This window comes from Hypanus sabinus, chromosome 12 (genome assembly GCF_030144855.1).
Source record: "Hypanus sabinus isolate sHypSab1 chromosome 12, sHypSab1.hap1, whole genome shotgun sequence".
NCBI lineage: Eukaryota > Metazoa > Chordata > Chondrichthyes > Myliobatiformes > Dasyatidae > Hypanus > Hypanus sabinus.
Window position 1 is genome coordinate 90,741,718 of NC_082717.1, and position 22,934 is coordinate 90,764,651.

Genomic DNA, 22,934 nt, shown 5'->3' on the forward strand with positions numbered 1-22,934 from the left:
GACAGCATCAAGCCAAATTGTGTATCTCAAAGGACCTTGTGCAGTATGACAGCACCGAGACTGTTGGTGGGGGGGTGAGGGGGTTGGGGGGGATAGAACAGAGTATCATCAGTGGCCGTGGACATGCCTTTAGTTAACTGAAGTCTTTTGTGTCTGACAGCAGCACTGAGCTTCTCCCTGCCAACGCCTGGGCTCGATCAGCTGTCATTACAATGGATATGGACAGCTGCTCCTGTGGCCTGCGATCGCTCCTAGTGACACACAAACAGCTCCAAGTGGGCTCAGGGAAAATATCCCACAATGTCACTGTTATGGAAACCCTGGGTGTGTTCCAACACAACCCACCCCCAGGTTTTCAGCATTTTCCTTCACCCAGTTTCTGCTTCCCGTATGACACTGTAACCCTTTCTTGCCTCTTACCATTTTAAATCTTGCAGCAAGTTAATCTTAAGCAAACTGTGAAATTGCATCAACTACAATTGGTGTTGAAATGTGTTTAAGCTGTTCTCGGCATTAAATCAGCTTAGTTGGTGGCAGAATGTTCAGGAAACTTGCGGGCGGCCCCCAGTATATCCTTAGGCTGTGTTGGTTGTTAACACAAATGATGCCTTTCACAGTATGTTTCGATGTTCATGTGATAAGTAAATCTGAATCTCAAAGTTATCATCAGATGCACCAGTACATCTAGGTGTAGGCGTAATGAAAGACTTACTGGCGGCAGCAGCATTATAGCCAAACAGCCCAAGCACTATTCACAGAGGAAACTAAAATATACACAATGCCTTACAAGAGAGAACACATTCAGAACAAAAATGGTCCCTTTTTAATGCAGAGTGAAGCGGTCTTCCTGTTTGCTAAATTGTAGATACAGGTTGTCTCAGGAACTGAATGATTGAAAAAAAGAAAGTAGGTGTTCCTGAACCTGGTGGTGTAGCTTCTGTACCTCCTGCCCAATGGTAGCTGCAAGAAGAGGGCATGGCCCAGACGGTGGTCATCTCTGATGATGGACCTTGCCTTCTTAAGATAAATACTGCAGATCTAGCCCATGGCAGATGAGGAATGCCACAGTTCATTCAGAGCTACTGACTGGGAAAGACTTGGCATGTGCAAAGCACATGAAGGTGCAGCGGAGCACTAGGAGTTGCCATGATGGGCAGAGGAAGATGAAGAGAAGGAATGGGTTCAGCAGTACCTGAGGTATTCCCTCTAACTGTACCAGACACCATTGCCCTTCTTGCTGAATCACATGCAAGTCCTCGCAACAGCTTCTCAAAGTCCACGGCCCACATGTGTGCACTGGAGGGCTGCCCACACCTTTTTTGTGGAATCACCCTCCCCAGAAGTAGACAGTAGTCAATATCTGGACCATGCCACCATCTCACAGGAGGTACAGAAGCCTGAAGTCCAACACCACCAGATTCAGGAGTATCTTTCTTTCCTTCAACCATGTGGTTTTTGAACCAACTGGCAAAACCATAATCACTACAGTTCAGCAACACCATGGCCACATTGATCACATTATACCTCACCACGCCAAGTCCACAGCTCGTTTCCCAGTCTGGGTTGACCTCGTTCTGAAAGGGCTGCAAATGAGTGCAATGGAAAGTGGGACTGAAGGATTGAAGTCTCGGCTGACAGGGAGAGGCTCCAGCAACCGATACCTTTCTGAGGAATGAACAAGTGCCAACTCTTCACCCCAGGTGCCTTAGTGCCATTGAAAAGTCAAAGTTGAGTTTATTGATGTATGCACAAGTACACGTTTGCTTTCCACGTCGTACTGCCAAGGCTTGCGTATCTAGACAGCTAGGACGCAATATCCATGGCTAGCTCTGACCGACAGTGGCCTCCACAGCAGCAGCAGCGACATGTATGTACAGATGCATTGAAAGCTGACTTGCAGGAGTAAAACAGGCATGTTGCATTAAAAAAAACACGGATGACACTCAGTGCCACTTATTAGATACACCGTACACCTGCTCATTAAAGCCAGTATCTAATTAGCCAATCATGTGGCACAACTCAATGCATAAAAGCCCGCAGACATTGTCAGGAGGTTCAATTGTTCAGACCAAACATCAGAACGTAGAGACAGGTGCATAAAAAGAGCCTGAAGGTTCATTGGGGACCTGAGTCACCCTAACCACAAACTATTCCAGCTGCTACCATCTGGGAAACGGTACCACAGTATAAAAGGTTCCAGGATAACTTCTTCTACCAAGCCATCAGACTGACTAATTCACACTGATACAATTGTATTTCTATGCTACATTGACTATTTAGACGTTGAAGTAACAAAGAGTTTTACTTCTGGTGTATGTGAAGGATGTACCAATTCAAATCCTGACGAAGGGTCTTGGCCCGAAATGTTGACTCTATTTCTTCCTATAGATGCTGCCTGGCCTGCTACATTCATTCCACCAGCACTTTGTATGTGTTGCTTGAATTTCCAGCATCTGCAGATTTCCTCGTGTTTGCAAACCAAATCAAACCCTGAAATGGTTGTTGGTGCCAGGCGGGGTGGTTTGAGAATCTCATAAACTACTGATCTCCTGGGATTTTCATGCACAACTGTCACTAAACTTTACAGAGAATGCTGCAAAAAACAAAGAACATTTAGTGAGGGGCAGTTCTGTGGGCAGAAACACTTTATTAATGAGGGAGGTCAGAGGAGAATTGTCAGACTGGTGCAAGCTGACAGGAAGGTGACAGTAACTCAAATAGCCAAGCATTACATCAGAGGTGCACAGAAGAGCATCTCTAAATGCACAGCATATTAAAGTTTGAAGGGGATGGGCTACAGCAGCAGAAGACCACAAACATACATTCAGTGGCCACTTTATATTTACATGAAGTGCCTAAAAATGTGGGCACTAGGTATGTACACAATTTTTACAAGAAAGAACACAATTAGAACAAAAAAAAATATCAAAGTCCAATTCAGCGACTGGTAAACAAATGACCCACAGTGATAAGCTGGGCTGTCACTACCTCAACTGTTAGCTTAACACTGCACTTTTAAAATAACACAGCACTATTTTATGATAAGAGATTTAACTCAAATAAAACCTTCCCATAACGTAGTGCTACTGAGAAAAGAACCACGTATGCCTCTCAGCAAAAGGGAATGACCCTTCTCATGTGCTCTCAATATCCTGAGCAAATGATTCCACTGCATCTCTATCATTTCACTTCTAGCTTTCCCTAGTGTGGTGAAAGATCACGGATCTGAAGCAGGAACCCTATTTTCCTTCCCACAGATGCGACCCGATGTGAGCATTTGCTGTTTTTATTTCAGGATTTCCAGCATCTGCAACTTGTAGCCTTTCAAATCATTGTCGCCTCGCTGCATTTGTAATGTTGAATAGGTTACGAATCAATCACTGGTGAATCCATGTAGCTTGGAATTTACAGGCAGGGGACTTCAACCAGTGCCAAAAAGAGCTGCAGAAACTGGATTACACCCAAGGATTTATAGACCAGTAAACTAGAATAAACTTTGACCTCATAAAGAACCTGGTTAAAGATCCACCTAGAGAAATATTCACACTCAGGTACACCTGCTTGTTAATCCAAATATTAACCAGCCAATCATGTGGCATCAACTCAATGCATAAAAGCATGCGGACATGGTCAAGAGGTTCAGTTGTTGGTTGTTGAGAATGGGGAAGAAATGGTTCAAGGTCCAAAGGCCAAGCTGATTTGGTGAGATCGAGAGTGGCTTCGGGTGGTGCTGCCCGGGCGTATCGGCATGCTAGGATCCAAGTCCTAGGACATGGCACTATTCGGCGCCTGGACGATTTAAATGCCGGTCCAGACTGACTGGGAGCCCGAGTGTCGGGGTATGGAGGCAAGGGTTGGGCTGATCTCACTCGCTCTCCTGCGAATGTTCATTCCTTCCTCCGCAGCACCGAGACTGTGAAGTGATCTGGCCACTAGGCATTTCTGCCCCACTGGTGTACAACTGGGGACCGAGGCTGGGCTTGGGCCTACTCCAGCTGCTCCAGGAGCCTGGTTATTGTTTGCGAGATAGGTTTTATTTCTCTTTCTCTGTGCAGTGGCTTTTGGTCTCTTTTTTAAAACTAGGTCATTTGAATTTCTTCTTCCGTGGCTGCCTTTAAGCAGACAAATTAAGCTAAACCACAAACAAATCCATGTTCTATAAAATCTGACCGAGACCACACCCTTTCATTTACAACCCCATGCCCCTCACCTGCTTTCTTTACATTACTGCTCACTCCGATCATTCTAGAGGGAGTTTGGGTTGCTAGAATCGATCGCTACTTAGGAAAATAAGACCACTCAAATCTACCCCAGATCTAAACTCTTCATCAGTGCTCCAATTTCCTCCCAGAGTCCAAAGAGTGATTGGCCATTGAAAATTGTCCTGTGATGAGGCAAGTGTTAAATAGGTCCATTTCCGGGCTGGGAGCTCCTGTTCCACACTGCATCTCTAAATAAAACTAAAGTAAATCTCTTTGACTTGCCTCCAGTGCCAGAATAACCTTACTTTAAATAAGAGGACCAAAACTGTGCTTGCAGAGCAGCTACACCAATTCCCTGTACAAATATTCTGATACAATTGCAATTGTTCCTGGTCTCCAACAGGCCGGCCTGCACCCTGCACTGCAGCTGGAATTGCAATCAGATGCAAGTTAACTAATGCAGGACCTTGGCCTGCACTGGTGAGGGACCTGCACTTCATTAACTGAACACTAGGTGTCGCCCCACTGTCCATCTTCTGGCACCCTACACAGTCGTGCACACTTAAAGAAGTACACACTTCCTTCTATAAGACCATAAAACTTAAGAGGAGACGTAGGCCATTCAGCCCATTGAGTGTGCTCCACCCTTCCATCATGGCTGATTTATTATCCCTCTCAACTCCATTCTCCTGCCTTCTCCCCTTAACCTATGATGTCCCGACTAATCATGAACCTATTAAAATATACTAAATGACTTGTCTCCACTGCCATCTATTGTAATGAATCCCACAGATTCACCACAATCTGACTAAAGAAATTCCTCCTCATCTCTGTTCTAAAAGGACATCTTTCTATTTTGAAGGTGTTCCCTCTGTTCTAGACTGCCCCACTACTGGAAACGTCCTCTCCACAACCACGCTATCTAGGCCTTTCATTATTCGATAGGAAATATTCAACTGAGGAAGTACTCCAGTCCCAGAGCCAAATGCTCCTCATACGTTAATCCTTTAATTCCAGAGATCTTTCTCACAAACATCCTCTGGACCCCTGAGAGACTGGGTTTAAAAAAATGGCAGAAAGTTATTACCCAGTGACTGGCACTTGAGTCCAATTGTGCAGCTTCTCTCAAGACTAGTACTAACCAGGGACCTGCCGCCAATCCAGGTGTAAACCAATGGAACCATCCCAGAGCACAAAGCTTAGCCAGACATATCCTATCCACGCTGTCAGAGCTACCATCAGTTATAGAAAGCTACTGCTAGAAATCTCCTGCTGCTTTTGAGGACAAATTACAAATGCACAGGGTCTGGAGATGCCACTGCGCAGGATTAGGAGAAGTTGCAGAGGGCTGTAGGCTCAGGCAGCTCCACCATGGGCACTAGCCTCCCCACCATCAAGGACATCTTCAACAGGTGATGCCTCAAGAAGGCAACATCCAGGACATGCCCTCTTCTCATTATTACCACAGAGGAGATGCAGGAGCCTGAAGGCAGACACTCAACGTTTTAGAAACAGCATCTTGCCCTCCTCCATCAGATTTCTGAACAGTGCTTGAACACTACCTCACTTTTTGCACAATTTATTTTTCTATTTCCTACTGTAACTTACAGCAATCTGTTTTATATCACACAGCACTGCTGCTGCAAAACAACAAATTTCACAATGTATGTTAATGATAATAAACCCAATTTGGATTCTGCTACTTTGAAAATGATGAGCAGGACAAATCCGACCAATGTTAAACTTTTCAACCAATTCTGCAATTAATGCAAACTATTTATTGCAATGCCACTTCAAACAGCACTGCATTGGTTGTGGGATGTTCAAGTAGAGCCTGATGTTGAACATTGATGCATGCACTTCCATTTCTGTGCTCCTACAGCCATGGTGATTGAGACCTACAGTGTAGAAATAGGCCCTTCAGCCCATCTCTGTGATGATAACCATGCCTGTTTGCCTCCATTAATTTCATATCCATCTATGTCATCCTCAGTCAAGTACCTACAGACACAAGAGTCTGCAGATACTGAAATCCGGGCCGGCTGGGGTAGGTCACTGCCCAAGTTTCAGGCCGAAATCCTGCCAATGGACACAACCCAAAATGTTCCCCACAGATGCTGCTCAACCCACTGGGTTTCCTCCAGCAGACTGCATATTCCTCAAGCACCTGAAAGGTGCCTCTTAACTGTGGTTACTGCCTCCTGCCTCCATTGACTTCTCTGGCAGCTTACCCCAGATACTAACCACTGTAGTATATATACCCCTTGACATTCATTCTCTCCCTAAGCCCACGCCTTCTAGTTTTAGTCTTGGGAGGCAGGCTCTGCCTGTTTGGAACTTTACACACCCCTTCTATTCTGTTTTATTTCAGGTTGCTTGGCTGAAGAGAGAAGTGGTGCTTCATGGGTTAATCGGCCTGCAATCTGTTGAGCAGCTGTTGCCAAACTCAAACAAACTTAGTTTTCCCTCTAGAGTGATGGGACAACAGACAGAGCCATGAGCAAACACAGCGGCAGGCTAAGAGAGAGCGAGAGAGAGAGCTGACGTCAACCCAGTGAGTCCACTGCTCACTGCAAGGGGGAAGGTTCCTGCTGGGCCCTGGGCCAAGGCAGCAAACAGAGTTGGGGAGGGCCCCCGAGAATCATGCCTTCTAGACTGCCCAGGCTCATCCGCCCCCAGCCACACCCAAACCACCAGCCAGAGTAAGGAGGAACCTTCCCTGAGAAGTACATTTTCACCTTGTTCAAACACTTCAAGCAGCCTCTGAGAGATTAGCGAAAGCAAGCATCCGGGAGTCTATCTTGCAACTCTACAAACACGGGAGGGTAAAGATCAAGCAACAGACCTCTGCATACTGCTTTCTTTCTATAATCGCCTTGTTTTAAAATGAGTCCTTAAAAGGCAAACAAATCCAACACAATGCAGGTTACTCCCAGTACACTTGCTGTACTGTGAGCAATTTTGGGCCCCTCATCCAAGAAAGAGTGTGCTGGCATTGCAGAGGTTCCTGTGAATGATCCCGGGGTTGAAATGGTTAACGTACGAGGAGTATTTGATGGTTCTGGGCCAGAGTTTAGAAGAATGAGGGGAATCTCACAATGAAACACATTGAATATTGAAAGGCCTAGATAGAGGATGATTCCTGCAGAAGGGGTGTCTAGGACCAGAAGGCACAGCCTCAGAATAGAAGGATGTCCCTTTAGAACAGAGATTAGGAATGAATTTATTTAGCCAGGTTGTGGTGAATCTGTGAAATTTATTGCCACTGTCAGCTGTGGAAGCCAAGTCGTTGGGTATATTTAAAGCAGAGGTTGTCAGGTTCTTGGTTTGTAAGGGCCTCAAAGGTTATGAAGAGAAGGCAGGAGAATGGGGTTGAATGGAGAATGATAGAATGGATAGATGGACTAAATGGCCTAATTCCGCTTCTATGTCGCATGGTCTAATGTAGACAACAATTCTGATTTCACCAAGACCCAACCTTGTAGCCCATGCACCAAAACTCTCAAGAGTAATTCAGTGTTGACCTCGAGATTTACTGGGCTACTTCTGGAATACGAGAGCTGTCCTAACAAATGACTGGGGTGTGAGAGGCTCTCCATTATGATGGCAGGTTTCTCTGCAGAGGGAATTAGGATTGAGGGGAGGCAGGTTTGCCACATGGACTGACTGCCCTTCCTTGGCTTTTGGGCAGAGCAGTTGCCACATGAAGCTGGGTGCATCCGGTTGGGATGCTTTCAATGATGCATCTATAAAATGTGGGGGAGCTGGGGGGGAGGGGGGGTGCCGGGGGTGTCATTGGAACGTGCGGAATCTCTTTAGCCCTCTGAGCAAGCAGAAGAAATGGTGCACTTCCTTGGCCATAGTCATCGATGTGGCTGGACTAGAACAATATTCACAGTTCAGAACTTCAACGGAATGGCAGAATAGGTATGGTAAGTCAAGTGGCACACTTCTGCTCTCATTTCCCAATATCTTTGGGAGTGCAGCCTTTCTCCTGAGTTTTACTAATGTCCTTGGCTATAAAAGTAGCAGAGTGGCAGGAGATCTCTCTGAGGGAGAGAACTATAAGGGCAGAACTGCCGATTTTCACCTGTCCTTTGCAACAGTCCCATCTCCATTAATTTTGCAGTACCTGAGCGAGCAAGGTCAAGTAAACAGCCAGAGAGTGCAACTTTGCCTTAAACGCCCCTCAAAAAAAAATGCTTCCAGCAAGGAGTTTGAAAACTTACTTATTGGCAACATGAGACCAGTGATGGTTAAATCATCTACCTCAGCTTCCCGCTGGGGAAAATCAACGTCAAAAGAACTAAAACGAGGAAATCTGCAGATGCTGGAAATTCAAACAACAACACACACAAAATGCTGGTAGAACACAGCAGGCTAGGCAGCATCTATAGTGAGAAGCACTGTTAACGTTTCGGGCCGAGACCCTTCGTCAGGACTAACGCAGGATGTTTAGTTAATCCTGACGAAAGGTCTCAGCCCGAAATCTCTACGTCTGCAGGCCTGGTGAGAGGACTTGGGAATAGAGGACAGAATAGCAACTTGCATTTATACAACACCTTCGTCAAGGCCATCCTGAAGGAAATGCCCCAGAGATAAATCAAAGACAAGGTGATGTCATACCAGAACAAGAGATTTTTATGTTGATTTTCTGTAACAATGAAGAGTTGAGGAGCCTGGACTTACCAGTTTGGCACCAGGCCACCAAACCCGGTTATGACTATAAACAAGCAACACAGACGTGCATCGCTTCTCATAGGGCACAATGCAATTGGAAAAAATTAGTCATTTTTATTGGACTAAGCAGCCTCAATTATGCTCTAAATCAGATTACAACCAATTAAGTATTTCCCTGTGAGTCTGAACACCTTGTACACAGGAAGAATCCACAAACAAAATCTCTAATCCAATTTTGTTGAGAGAATCTGTGCGGTAGCATTGGTGGTGAGGTGAAAAATATTAGAAACTGTCCAGCATATTCTTATGCCTTGGAAGGCTGAAGATCTATACAAAACAAAGCCTGATGCATGGGTATGTCTGAGTAGGTACACAGGAGCTACAGCAGCGACACAGGATATTTCGGCCACCTGGCCCACACTAGTCTTGTCCTCACTATGTTCACCACTCATACAGTCTTCATATCTGCACTCAATGGCCCCTCTATTACATACATCTGTGCACCTGCTTGTTTAATGCAAATATCTAATCAGCCAATCCTGTGGTGGCAACTCATTGCACAAAAGCATGCAGACATGCTCAAGAGGCACAGTTGTTCAGACCTAACATCAGAATACAGAAATGTGATTTAATAACTAACTTTGACTGCAGAATGACCGTTGGTGCCAGATGGGGTGGACTGAGTATCTCATAAACTGATCTCCTGGTGTTCCATGCACAACACTGAATTTAGAGAGAATGGTGCAAAACAAAACAAAAATCATCCAGTAACTGGAAGTTCTATGGGTGAAAATAACTTGTTAATGAGAGAGGTCAAAGGAGAATGGCCAGACTGGTTGAAGCTGACAAGAAGGTAACAGTAACTCAAACAACCACACATTACAACAGTGACGTGCAGAAGAGCATCTCTGAATGCACAACACATCAAACCTTGGGCTACAGCAGCAGAAGACCACGTACATACGCTCAGTGGCCACTTTACTAGGGACAGGAAATACCTAATAAAGTGGTCACAGAGCCTACGGTATGCTTGTTTGTCTTTGTGCAACAGCATGGGAATGGTAATGAAAAAACCTCAGAATTGGGGAAATAGGATTCTTCCATTTCTTCAGATCCTTGAAGTTTCATTTTCGTGCACTAGTCTTCCATTAAAAGCATATTCCTGTAACGCAAGTCTCATGCAATTTCTCTCCTAAAAACATTACTTAACACTTTATTCCTTCAATCCCTGCCCACCCTTAAGAATATCAAGTTCTCTACAAGATAGTCCGATGTATCCTCAGGGTTTCTGCCGAACTGCCAGGCCACTGTAAAGACAATGCTTTTAATTTACAAACTAATCTTGAAAAGTCAAAGTTCACGAGGTGCCAGCTGAACTAAATGCAAGTGTGTAATTGTGGGCTTTAAAGTGGCTTTACTATTCAGCTGTTACTCTAATGGTGCACCTGTTTGAGTGAATGCACTCAAACAACAGAGTTGTGTCCCAGGAGACCAGACCAACAATCATGCCTACTTCAAACGGTACAATCCAACAGTCAGCTGCGTATTCAGCACTGGCAGAAAATTCCCCCAACATTAAAACATTCAGTCCTCTTTTCAACGTAGCAAACACTCAAATTCAACATAATCTGATTTCAGGAACCCAGGCATTTGGGCAGTGCAGTGGCATGGCTAGTGGAACCACTGACACACTGCGCCGGAGACCCGAGGTCAAGGTTGAAGCTGGGGACTGTCTGCGTGGAGTTTACACGTTCCCACCCTGTGACTAAGTGAGTTTCGTCCAGGAGCCCCAGTTCCAAACCACACCCTGAAGATGTGAGGATTCATGGGCTAAATGGCCACTCCAAGCTGCCACCAATGTGTGGGTGAGGGATGGAAGCTTGGCAGGGCTAGGCAGTTTGCTTTTGGAAATGTAGAAAGAATCAGTTACAGGGAGAGTTAGTGGGGGAAAGGGATGCTTTGTGAACTGGCATAAACCAAATGGACCAAAATAGCTTCTACATGGAAAGGAAATGCGACATTAGGTATAACCCAGGTAGAAGGTATTTGCTGCAGGATGAAGAAAAGGTGAAGAAATGAGACAAAGAACTGGTGACCAAGTTCACCTTTTCTGACTGTTGTCCAAGAATCTGCATTTAACGCGAGTCTTCATCAATTCAAGGCTCAAAAACGTGCTTTACCAGCAACTGAAGAACTTTCCAGAGTACTGCGGTCAGCCTGCACAGCAAGTCCCTGCAAGCAGCAATGTGTTGGGGGCTTCGGTGACGCCCGTTTGAGATCGGTGCCACGTTGCTCACTGATACCGCCAATGCCATCGCTACCCAATTCAAATCTTTCTTTGTCCACGCCAACTCCGCCAGTCTGTCACTACTTCCTCCACTTCCCAACCACACCCAAAGATGTGCAAGTTCACAAGCCAAGAAACCACTCCAAGTTGCCAGTGGCAACCAGCTCAGTCTGCCATTGTCTTCAGTGACATCGAATCCTCAACCAGAGCCAGTGGAAGTCCTGTAATGGGTTACACAGCCACTTCATAATGCTAACAAACCTCAGACAGGGGCTCATCAATAGCACAATGGGTTAAAGGCAAAATTCACAAAATCCACCCTTGCCATGCTTTTGCGTAGCAGGGGAATTATGATTTCTGGGGAAAAAGGCAGGTGGATGGAGATGAGTCCGTGGCCAGATCAGCCATGATCATATTGAATGGCGGAGCAGGCTCAACAGGCCTGATGGCCTACTCCTGCTCCTGTGTCTCATGTTCATATGCAGCAACCGCAGGGTTAACTGACCACAGAAAATGCAGCCCAACGAGATACAGTCAGCCACTGGGACTGGGCAGTCAGATGCACAGAAGGCTGGAGAATAAAGAGCAACATTTCAATCATTTAAACAGGAAAGGGGCACAAATCAGGCAATTAGTCTAACATAGAGGCTATTTCCTGCAGAATTATTAATACACAGCCAAAGATACAAAGGCAGAATATTACATCAGCCTTTGGCCTTATGTGCTTGCGCTGTTTCTTTGACACGGTCTTGTTCCCCCGCCTCCAACTGTGACAGATTTTTACAACTAAACTGTGACAGGATTGAACCATAAAAACATAAGACATCAGAGCAGACTTAGGCCATTTGGATTATTGTGTCTGCTCTGCCATTCCAACAGGGCTGATTTATTATACTTCTCAACCCCATTGATGGCTTTGTGGCCAGGTTTGCGGACAATAAGATAGGTGGAGGGGCAGGTAGTGTTGGGGAAGCAGGGAGGCTGGAGAAGGACTGAGACAGATTAGGAGAATGGGCGAAGAGGGGATAGATGGAATATAGTGTCAGGAAGTGTATGGTCATGCACTTTGGCAGAATGAATAACAGTATGGATTATTTTCTAAACTGGGAGGAAACTTAGTAATCAGAGCAACAAAGGGATTTGGGAGTCCTAATGCAAGGTTCCCTAAAGTTTAACTTGCAGGTCGAGCCAGTGGCGAAGAAGGCAAATGCAATGTTAGCATTCATTTTGAGAGGACTAGAATATAAAAGCACGGATGCAATGCTGAGGCTTTATAAGACAATGGTGAGGCCTCACTTGGGAATATTTTGAGCAATTTTGGGTCCCCTTATCTAAGAAAGGGTGTGCTGACATTGGAGGTGGTCAAAGGAGATTCACAATAATGATTCCAGCAATGAAAGGCATCACACGAGGAGCGTTTGATGGCTCTGGGCCTGTACTTGCTGAAATTTAGAAGAATGTTTAAAAGGACTAGATAGAGTGGATGTGGAGAGGATGCTTCCTATAGTTGATGAGTCTAGGATCAGAAGGCACAACCTCAGAATAGAGAGACATCTGTTTAGATGAGGAGATGAGGAGGAATTTCTTTAGCCAGAGGGTGGTGAATCTGTGGAATTAGTTGCCATAGGTAGCTGTGGAGGCCAAGTCATTGAGTAATTTTAAGGCAGAGGTTGATAGATTCTTGATAAGTCAGGGAGTGAAAAGTTACGGGGAGAAGGCAGGAGACTGGCTTTGAGACAGAAATGGATCAGCCACGATCAATTGCAAAGAATAGCTGCTTTTCAAAGTAGGGACATATTCTTTGACACACCCAAAGAGGAAAGTCTGCTTCTTCTTCTCTTCTTCGGCTGTCCATTGATTTTGATGTTGACTGAGGCCTGGGCGAGGTTGTATGGAAGACTGGCGGTTGCCCATGCTGCAAGTCTCCCCTCTCCACACCACTAATGTTGTCCAAGGTAGGGCACTAGGCCGATATAGCTTGGAACCAATGTCATCACAGAGCAATGTGTGGATAAGTGCATTGCTCAAGGGCAGAACACGCTGCCTCAGCTAAGGCTCGAACTAGCGACCTTCAAGATCACTAGACCAACAGCTTAGCCACATGCCAACAAAGAGGAGAGTAGCCCTTTGTTTAATGGCAAATCCACAATATAGCACCTCTGCTACTCTAGCGCTCCCTCACTGGCATCTCAGTCTAGATTGTGTACTTGAGTTGGATTACAACCCACGACTAACCCAGGTGAGAATGCACCCAGTGAACCACAGATGTCAGATGATTGACTCCTTCATGGTGGCTTGGTCAAATACACAAATGGGGGAGACCCCGCTGAACACCAGCACTAGCGTGAAGAACTAAGCAACACTGAATAGCTTGTTCAGTGGATTCACGATACAATTGGGGGGGGGGGGGGGGGGGAAGAAATTATCATGGACAAATACTGGGATTGCACTTGTACGGTTGCTTCCAGTTTATAATTAGCAGTTGAAATAAATTGGACTTCTTGCAGGCTTTCTTCACTGTTTTTCTGCATGTCGTGAGAATTATCAATACAACCTGTGCAAATTTTAACTCTGAAGGAGGAAATTCATCTGAAATAGACCTGACATGCACTCAGTGCCCACTTCATTTAGATACACTCAGCGGCCATTAGGTGCAGGAGGTGTGTTCATGGTCAGGTGCTGCTGTAGCCGATCCACTTCAAGGTTCGATGTGTTGTGCCGTTGATCTTCTGCACACCACTGCTGTAATGGGTCGTCATTTGAGTTACTGTCAGCTTAAACCAGCCTGGCCATTCTCCTCTGACCTCTCATTAACAAGGCATTTTCACCCACAGAACTGCCACTCACTGGATGTTTTGTTTTGCTTTTTGCACCATCCACTGTAAACTCTAGAAACTGTTGTTTGTGAAAATCCCAGGAGATCAGTAGTTTCTGAGATACTCAAACCACCCCATCTGGCACCAACAATCATTCCACAGTCAAAGTCACTTAGATCACATTTCTTCCCTATTCTGACGTTTGGTCTGAACAACAACCGGATCTCTTGACCATGTCTGCATGCTTTTATGCATTAAGTTGCTGCCACATGATTAGCTGATCAGATACTTGCATTACTAAGTAGGTGTACAGGTGTTCCTAATAAAGTGGCCACTGAGTGTACTGTTGGGCAAGTTTTGACCTCTCCACCCCAACACATTTCTCCATAGCCAGGAGCTGAGCCTTACCTCATTAGCCCCCAAACTCTGGAGTCTACAGCCATGGTTAAAATGATGGCAGGAATTCCAGTGACGTGCAGGAAGGAGGCTCCTGCCCCGACAGCCAGCAAAGCTGAGAGGTGTGGAATCTCCCAGCTATAAATGATCTATAATCATTTCTGACTGTCTCAGAAACTATTAGAATTTAACTAAATCAGAGTCAAATAACACAAAACAGGTTCTTTAGGCCAACAGCTTTATGCTGACTATCAAACTCCCTTTTACTGCAATCACATCTTTTTTACACACAAAAAGCTGGAAGAACACAAGTCAGGCAGCATCTATGGAAAGGAATAAACTGATGACATTTCGAGCAGAGGTTTATCAGGGTCCTGATCTCATTGAAGAAGGCTGTTGATATTTTGGGACAACAGTTTATTCCAGTCCAGCACTGTGTGTGTGTTAACTCTGGACTTCCAGCATCTGCAGAACCTTGTGTCTACATTTTCCTTCTCAGCACATTCTCAACAGACATGCTTTGTAAAAATTTAAATATAAATCAAGTACAAAATTAAAACACTTAATTAAAAATATTAAAGCAAAATATTGTTAAAATTAATTTACTGCTTCCTAATCCAATTTCCATCTTCCTCATTGAAATCAATGAGGTGGCAGGTCCTGATTTGACTTGGGATCCAAAAGGTGATTCCCTGGAACAGTGCTGGGAATCATAATGAGAATGAACTCCAGCAATTTTCCAGCAAACATCTGCTCCTGAATTGGTCGGGAGGTCCACAACTTCTCCATTTGACAGTGTGTGCACTCATGACTTTAACATGAAAATCAGCAGTGGGAGATGGGCTCTCAAACCTATCCACGGGCCACAAACCAGGACAGTGATGGAATACTCCCCAGACGCTTCAGCAACACTCCAAGAGCTAAACACCATGCATGACAGGAACAAACACAAAATGCTGGAGCAACTCACAGGCCAGGCAGCATCAATGGAAATGAGTAAATAGTTGAAACTTTGGGCCAAGGTCCTTCTTCAGGCCTGGAAAGGATGGGGGAAGGGGAAGGAGGATCGTTGGAGGGTGATAGGTGAAGCCAGGTGGGTAGGAAAGGTAAAGGGCTGGAGAGGTGAGTGAACCAAAGGAGGGGGGGACCTAAGGGGAAGTGATTGGCCTCTTACCTCATCTCACCCGGATACAGAAGAGGGGAGGGCGGGGAAACGTTTACCGTAGGAGAAATCAGTACTCAATCCATCAGGTTGGAGGCTACCCAAGTGGAATATAAGGTGTTGCTCCTCGCCCCGAGGGTAGCCTCATCGTGGCACAAGCGGAAGCCAGGGAATGGGAATGGGAATTAAAATGTTTGGCCAGCGGGAAGTTCCACTTCTGGCAGATGGAGCGGAGGTGCTCGACAAAGCCATTCCCCAATTTATGATGGGTTTCATCAAAGTAGATGAGGCAACATCAGGAACACTGAACACAAGAGCCAGCCCCAGCAGTTTCACAGGTGAAGCGCTGCCTCACCGGGGAGGACTGTTTGGGGACGGCAGCCCATTTGATGGTTACCCCGTCCACAACCATTCACTAACTCCACCGCTGACACATAGGAGCAGTTGTTTGCACAACCTGCACACCACAGCAACTCACCAAGACTCATTAGACAGGACCTTACAAATCCATGACTTCCTTCAGCTGCAAGAACAAGCATAAGCAGAGGTGCACCATCACCTGGGAATTGCCCTCCAAGCCGCATTTCAGAGAATCAGTCCTGGGACCAGCACATAAGAGCCACTTCAAAGAAGGTATGGCAGCACCTCTACTTTCTCAGAAGTTTGCACAGAATTGGCATGTCAACTAAAACTTTTGACAAACTTCCACAGATGCACCATGGAGAGCATCGTGACTGATTGCATCATGACCTGCTATGGAACAGCAATGCAGACACCAATCAATCAATAAATAGATCGATCGATCGATAGATAGGTAGTGGATACAGCCCAGTCCCCTGCCATTGAGCACATCTACAAGAACACTGCCACAAAAAAGTAGCATTCATCATCAAGGACCCCACCATCCAGACCACTTTCTCTTCTCACTCTTGCCATTGGAAAGGAGGTACAGGAGCCTCAGGACTTACATCACCAGGTTCAGGAACAGTCAGTACCCTTCAACTATAACTTATGTTCTCAAGACCGTATCTTTACTACAGGCAGTCCTCGGGTTACGTAAGAGTTCCGTTCCTGAGTCCGTCTTTAAGTCGGATTTGTACGTACATCGGAACAAGTACATCCAGTATTATTTAGCGTCAGTTAGTCAAATGTTTGTCTTAGTATATAGTATATATTTTACCTTTCTATGCATATAAAACACTTAAGAAACGTATGTATTCCAATAATTAAACCACTGCATTGCCTAGTAATAATTGTAGTTTTCATCGGGGCAGGGTCATGTGCCTTTCACATGCTCCATTATTCTAACTTTATCCGTTATCCTTTAAAATTGTTCCGATCGTTGACTGACTGTAGCCTAATGCTTTTCCAATGACCAATAATGTTTCACCTCTTTCCAAATGCTTTATTATTTCCACTTTATTTTCAATCACGATCGCTTCCCGTCAAAAGAACAGAAACACTGCGGGTGTCGGGTCCCGACCTCCGCCGGCTCCTGAGGTCCACTGGGTCTTAAGGACCACCGCACACTGTCAACGGAACAGAAACACTGCGTGCGTCAGGTCCCGACCTCCACCAGCTCTCGAGGTCCACTGGGTCCTAACGACCACTGCACTGAGACAGGCTGAATGGGACAAGTGGGGACTGTGCTGGGTTATTTGATCATCCACAATATTCCGCATGGGAATTTAAACTGGAGGTGGCAGTGTGTTTTTTTACGAGATCGAGTTGTGAGCTCGATATCAACCCAGCACGGTTGCAGTCTGTCACTGGATCCGTTCTCCAGCCTGGCACTGATCTCACTGCGCCACCAGCTGACCGGAACGGGGGTGGGGTCAGGGTGAATCTTACTAAGAATATTTTAAGCCAAATACAAAGTTAAACACTCAACACAGTGTCAACAGCAATGACTTAAAATGGCGGACAGCGTCGGGATTCGACTTAAAATGGCAGACGACATTCTCCTTCCTCAGTTCGTAAGTACGAGTTGTCCGTAAGTCGGACTTCGTAACTCGGGGACTGCCTGGACTTATTTATTATTATTTGGATTTCTTTGTATTTGCAGTTTGACTTCTTTTGCACATTGGTTGATTGTCAGTCTTTAGTTTTTCATTGATCCTATTGTATTTAGTTGTTCTACTGTAAATGCCTATAAGAAAATGAATCTCGGGATAGTATATGGTGACACATACGTACTTTGATAATGAATTTACCTTGAACACACCATCTTGACTTAGGAACATAATGCCATTACTTCACCCTCACCGTATCAAAATCCCCACCATAAACTGTAAGGCATAAACTGTACCCACTCCTCAAGGACTGGCTGCATAAAGAGAACAGTTTAAGGGGAACACAAGGGGGAACTTCTCTCAGAGTGTGGAAAAAGCTGCCAGTGGAAGTGGTGGATGCAGGTTCGATTTCAACATTTAAGAGAAGATTGGATAAGTACCTGGATGAGAGGGGTATGCAGGGCTTTGGGCCAGGTGCAGGTTGATGGGATTAGGTAGAATAATGGTTGGGCATGAACTAGATGGGCCAAAAGGTCTGTTTCAGCACTGTAGTGCTCTAGAACTCCATCTACCCATATCTCAAGGACCACTATTTTTGTCTTTGCATTGGACTGCTTTTGCAAAGCATCACATTTTTCTTTGTGCATTACTGATAACAAACCTAATGCTGCAGTGGTTCAGGGCCGCCTACCACCTCTTCCTTCAAAAGGCAACTAGGAATGGGCAAATAAATTCTGGCTCAGCCTGCAAAGCCATCATCTGTTGAATGAATTAAAAAAAGATTGACAAGATCACATACAGTAAGGTCTGAATCACCAACAGCCAGTAAGATCTGTCCACTACTTCTCTTGATTTAAAAGATGTCAAGGTCACCATGATTACTCAAAAGACATCCAAAGAACTTCAAGAAGATGTGTGAAGGGCAAAAACTTGTAGCTAACTGGAAACCTGAAAAAAAAAGTCAAAATGCTGAAAACACCTTCTCCAAAAAGGTCAGACAACTTTTATGGGGAGAAATGAACTTGGACAAGTTTTGAAAGTCACCGACTTTAAACATTAGCTCCCCAGCTCTTTCCACAGATGCTGCCAGCCCTGCTGAATATTGTACAGCATTTTCCACTCAAAGGACATAAGCACTTCTCCCTGTTTGGTGGTAATGGTCAAAAGCAGTCCTCAAACTTCAATCAGCAGGAATAGTTTGGAAAGTATGTTGAGGTTAATTAAGTTCTACGTTAACGCAATTAAACTTAAGACATGAAGAACAGAGCAGAAAGACACTCCACGAAAAATGATGTTAATACCGTGGGATGAGTGTGCTCCTAATGGCATGTTTCACATATATTTATTAACTTTCTACTGCAAAAGTAAATGTTGTGTCAATCACAACTTGGTGCAAGGCTGCCAAGTCTCACTTCAGGTAGTGTGTGAAATTTCCAGCTCCACAATGACAGCGTCTCAAACCAAGGCCTGACTGGCCCTCTCCCGCTGTTGAGAATTCTGGTGATGTACCTCCAAAGCAAAAACAGACCGTTGTTCCCCATCGCTCTGACCAAAACCAATCCCTTCACTAATGTCACACTAGTGTTGATAGGACAGCACTTGGCTACCTTGATTTCCTGCTTTGCCACCATGCCTAGTCTAGACAAGGTGCTTCGGGGTATTTGTAGGTTATGGAAGGTGCAACACAGACACGTTTTCACCTTTTCTTAAGAACTACAGAGACTGGCAGGGCAGGGCTGTTACTTCACCGCTCCAGTGAACGATCCAAGCCCAACCTCAAAGATTCTCATGCGTTTTCCCTCTGGGTACTCCAGTTCCTTCTTCTCACATGCAAATTGAGTTAACTGGCCACTGATTATTACTGCTAGTGGATAGGTGAATGATAGTGGGATAGAGGGGGTGTGGGCAGGGAATCATTGATGGGTATACGGAGAGAAGAAATGGTGTCGGTGGGTGCTCAAAAGCTAGCATAGACTTTGTAGGCTGAAGGGCCTGTTACCATAGTGTACAACTTTATGGGGATGCTGATCAAGTTGGGAAGGGAGCGAAAGTGAGAGTTAAAAGCATTTCAACCATACTTTAGAGAAATAAACAGCATTTTGACCCACTTAACAACAGGAGTAGGATTAGAAGCACAAAGGAGGCAGAGATACTTACTAGGTTCAGACTTTTTCTTAGGTGCCACCTTCTTCTTTGCTGGGGCTTCTTGCTTTGGTTCATCTTGGCTGGCAGCTGTATCTGCCTTTTTGGCACCTATGGTGGGAGGTGAGGCAGCGAGGGAGGTACTCTGCTGGGCACCCACTGGCGGGACAGCCATCACGGGCACCTCCCTGGCAACTGCCTCCAGCAGGGGAGTAGCAGTTGGGGCAGGAGTTTGCCTGGAGGAGCCCCCGACCAGGGCAGGCGCTGAGACAGGGCTGGGCGCAGGTTCAACTTTGGCAACTTTTTTCTCCTTCCTCCTCTTTTCTTTGGACGCTGGGGGAGAAGATTCTGGGGCAGTGGGAGGAGAGGGGGCAGGAGCGGAGGCTGCCACGATGGGAGCCTCAACATTTGGCACGATGAGGGGTTCCACCTCGACCTCTGCCTCAGAGGCATCAGGCACGGGCTCGGACTCTGGGATTCTCCCGTTAGGCTTCTCCTCTCGTTTCTTTGGCTTTCCTTTCTTCTCCACGGACTTCTCTTTCTTCTTCTTCTCCGACTTGGCCTGTTGGGCTTTCTCCTGCTCTCTCTTCTGCTTCGCTAAGGCTTCTTCATAAGAGGTTTCTTTCATGGAGAAGGTGGAGACCAGGAAGATTCCAATGGCAGAGACAACCATGAAACCTCCAAACACCATGAAGCCCAAGGTCTGAGGGTCATAGATATCCATATTCGATAATCTTTCGTTTCTTATTGAACCTGCAAAACAAAGCAAGACGAACACGGATTTAGATACGGCCTGGAAAAGACACAAGAAACTGCAGAATCACAGCTTTTCTGCATTCTGACCTGTCCTTGGCCTCCTCCACCACAATGGTGCACACAAATGTAAGTCAGAAGGAACAGAACCTACAACCAGATGGCACGAACAGCCACTTCTCTCATTTCAGGAAATGTGATCTTCTTTTGCCCCTTTTCTCTGACTCTGCTCACCACCCTTTTTTTTCTCCCTCCTCCACATGCCCACACTCCCCTACCCCCACCGTTTCTTTTGCTCTGCCCACCACCTCCTTTTGTTTCATTATCTACCCTCCTTTCCTATCAGATTCTATCAATGTTCCCCATTGTCACCTCCACCCATCACCTCCCAGCCTGTTTCCATTTCTCCCCTCCTCCATCTGCCTACCACCACTCCTACCCGGAATCCACCTATCACCTCCCAGCCTGTCACCATCCCACTCTCTCCTCCTCCAGCTGCCTACCACCACTCCTACCCTGGATCCACCTATCACCTCCCAGCCTGTTACCATTTCTCACCCTCCTCCATCTGCCTACCACCACTCCTAGCTGGATCCACCCATCACCTCCCAGCCTGTTACCATTTCTCACCCTCCTCCATCTGCCTACCACCACTCCTATCCTGGATCTGCCTATCACCCAGCAGCTTTTGCACCACCCCTTCTTTTCATTTCTCTATACCGGCTCCTCCCCTCTATTCTCTCAGCGCAGGTGAAGGATCTTGCCCCAAAAACATCAACTGTCCATTTCCATGCTACCTGACCTGCTGAGTTCCCTCAACAGCTAGGATATTGTTCTAGACAAAACCTCTTCCAGCAAGGCAAGGTGATAGGGAGAAAGCCTTGCGTTTGTAACCCTGAAACACTCCAGTGCATGAAATGCGTAGGGAGTCACAGAAATGCACGCAACGATTGACGCAGCTTTTAGAGATGCTGCCACAACCGCAGTGGCCCAGGGTCAATCCTATCCCTGGATTCTGTCAGTACGGAGCTAGTACACTCTCCCACACGGTCACTGTAGTGTCCAAACGCACTGGAAAGGTGTTGACGAGAAGGATAGCGATGAAGTGAATGGACGAGATTACGGGCACATGGAAGGGAAGGAAATAGCAATGTTTATTACTTCACGGGGTTTGTTATGCTGTTGTGGTTTTGTTAACTTGGTATGTCCTGTGTTGTTCTGCCAAGCACGACGGGCAAGTTCTCTTGGCACCTGAATGTGTGGTGACACTCGCAAGCTGCCCCGGCACATCTTTGGGTGTTAACGGCACATTTCAATGTGTCTTTTGATGTACATGTGATAAATAAATCTAAATCTGAACATGGAATTTCACACACTGAGTAACAAATTATGTATTTGCTGTGCTGCTAAGTGGCTGCTTTGCATCATTCTCATCAAGGTAGTTTAATGGCAATTTTTTATACATATTTAACTATTTCCATGAAACTTCAGTTAATTGGTTCAGCTGCTTAATTGGGCCAAAATGCATTGGAAAAGTGTTGACGAGAAGGATGCAAAGCAGCCACTTGGCAGCACAGCGATGAAGAGAATGGACAAGATTACGGGCACATGGAAGGGAGGGAAATAGCTATGTTTATTATTTCACTGCTACCGTTTGCTAGACCTTACTGGATATACATTCACTGCCAATTTTTCTGCATTAGAAGAGAATTGAATTTTATCGACTGACAGTCATGAAAGGTGATAGTCATGAAAGCTCTTGAACTCCGATCTCCCAATGTACCTCATCTTGGCCCCTGCACTGCAACTCTATTCGAAATTCTGCTTTCCTTTTTACTGCCCAAGGAAGACACAGTCTGTCTGGACGGTACACAAGACAAAAGCTTTTCACTATCCCACTCCACGTGACAACAATAAACCAATACAAAGCTGCAAAGGAGGGTTCCGAATGAGTTCCTTCTTTACAAATCAGAAACTCTAAAAAAAAATCATGCGATAGGGTAATCAGGCTCTCACCAAATTGTAATAAATTGAATTAAAAGCACATCAGATGATGGGAAAGAACAATTACCAAAAACGAAGAGAAGAAACGAGTCCTGCCATTTGTAGGAATGAACCCATGTTAGACTTTTGGACTAGTGTTATGGGAGCTGAAGCTCATTGTATGCAGGGTATTGCCATGTCAAGGGTTTATATGGTTAAGAGGCTGCCCAAATCTCTTGCCTAGATCTAAGTGATAACAAAAGGTGATTTAATCCACAATGGTACAAGGTCAAAAACAGTTCTGCACCGAAAAGGGGGAAAGCTGCGGCAAAAACCAGACCAGGTTGGCGAGATCAGACATGGAAGCCAAGTTACCTCTGTTCCCCCCACCAATGTACTGAAACTCTGCGGGGAAGGGTTCTGCCACCACTGGACACGGAGGGGCTGGGTCCTGTGTCGGGAGTATTGTTTAAGGAGGAAACAGGACTGGCATTAGCTGAG

The 22,934-nt window shown here is 45.6% G+C and overlaps 1 protein-coding gene across 3 annotated transcripts in view; it reads right to left on the reverse strand.

The window, feature by feature from the left end:
* The window catches only part of LOC132403133 (ribosome-binding protein 1-like), a 152,581-nt gene that overhangs the window by 94,992 nt on the left and 34,655 nt on the right, over positions 1–22,934 (reverse strand). For all 3 annotated transcript variants that reach the window (XM_059986434.1, XM_059986435.1, XM_059986433.1), the window contains exon 2: positions 19,713–20,450. In XM_059986434.1, coding sequence (XP_059842417.1) covers positions 19,713–20,421 — 709 coding nt within the window. In that variant the 5' untranslated portion in view covers positions 20,422–20,450. The remainder of the gene's footprint in view (positions 1–19,712; positions 20,451–22,934) is intronic.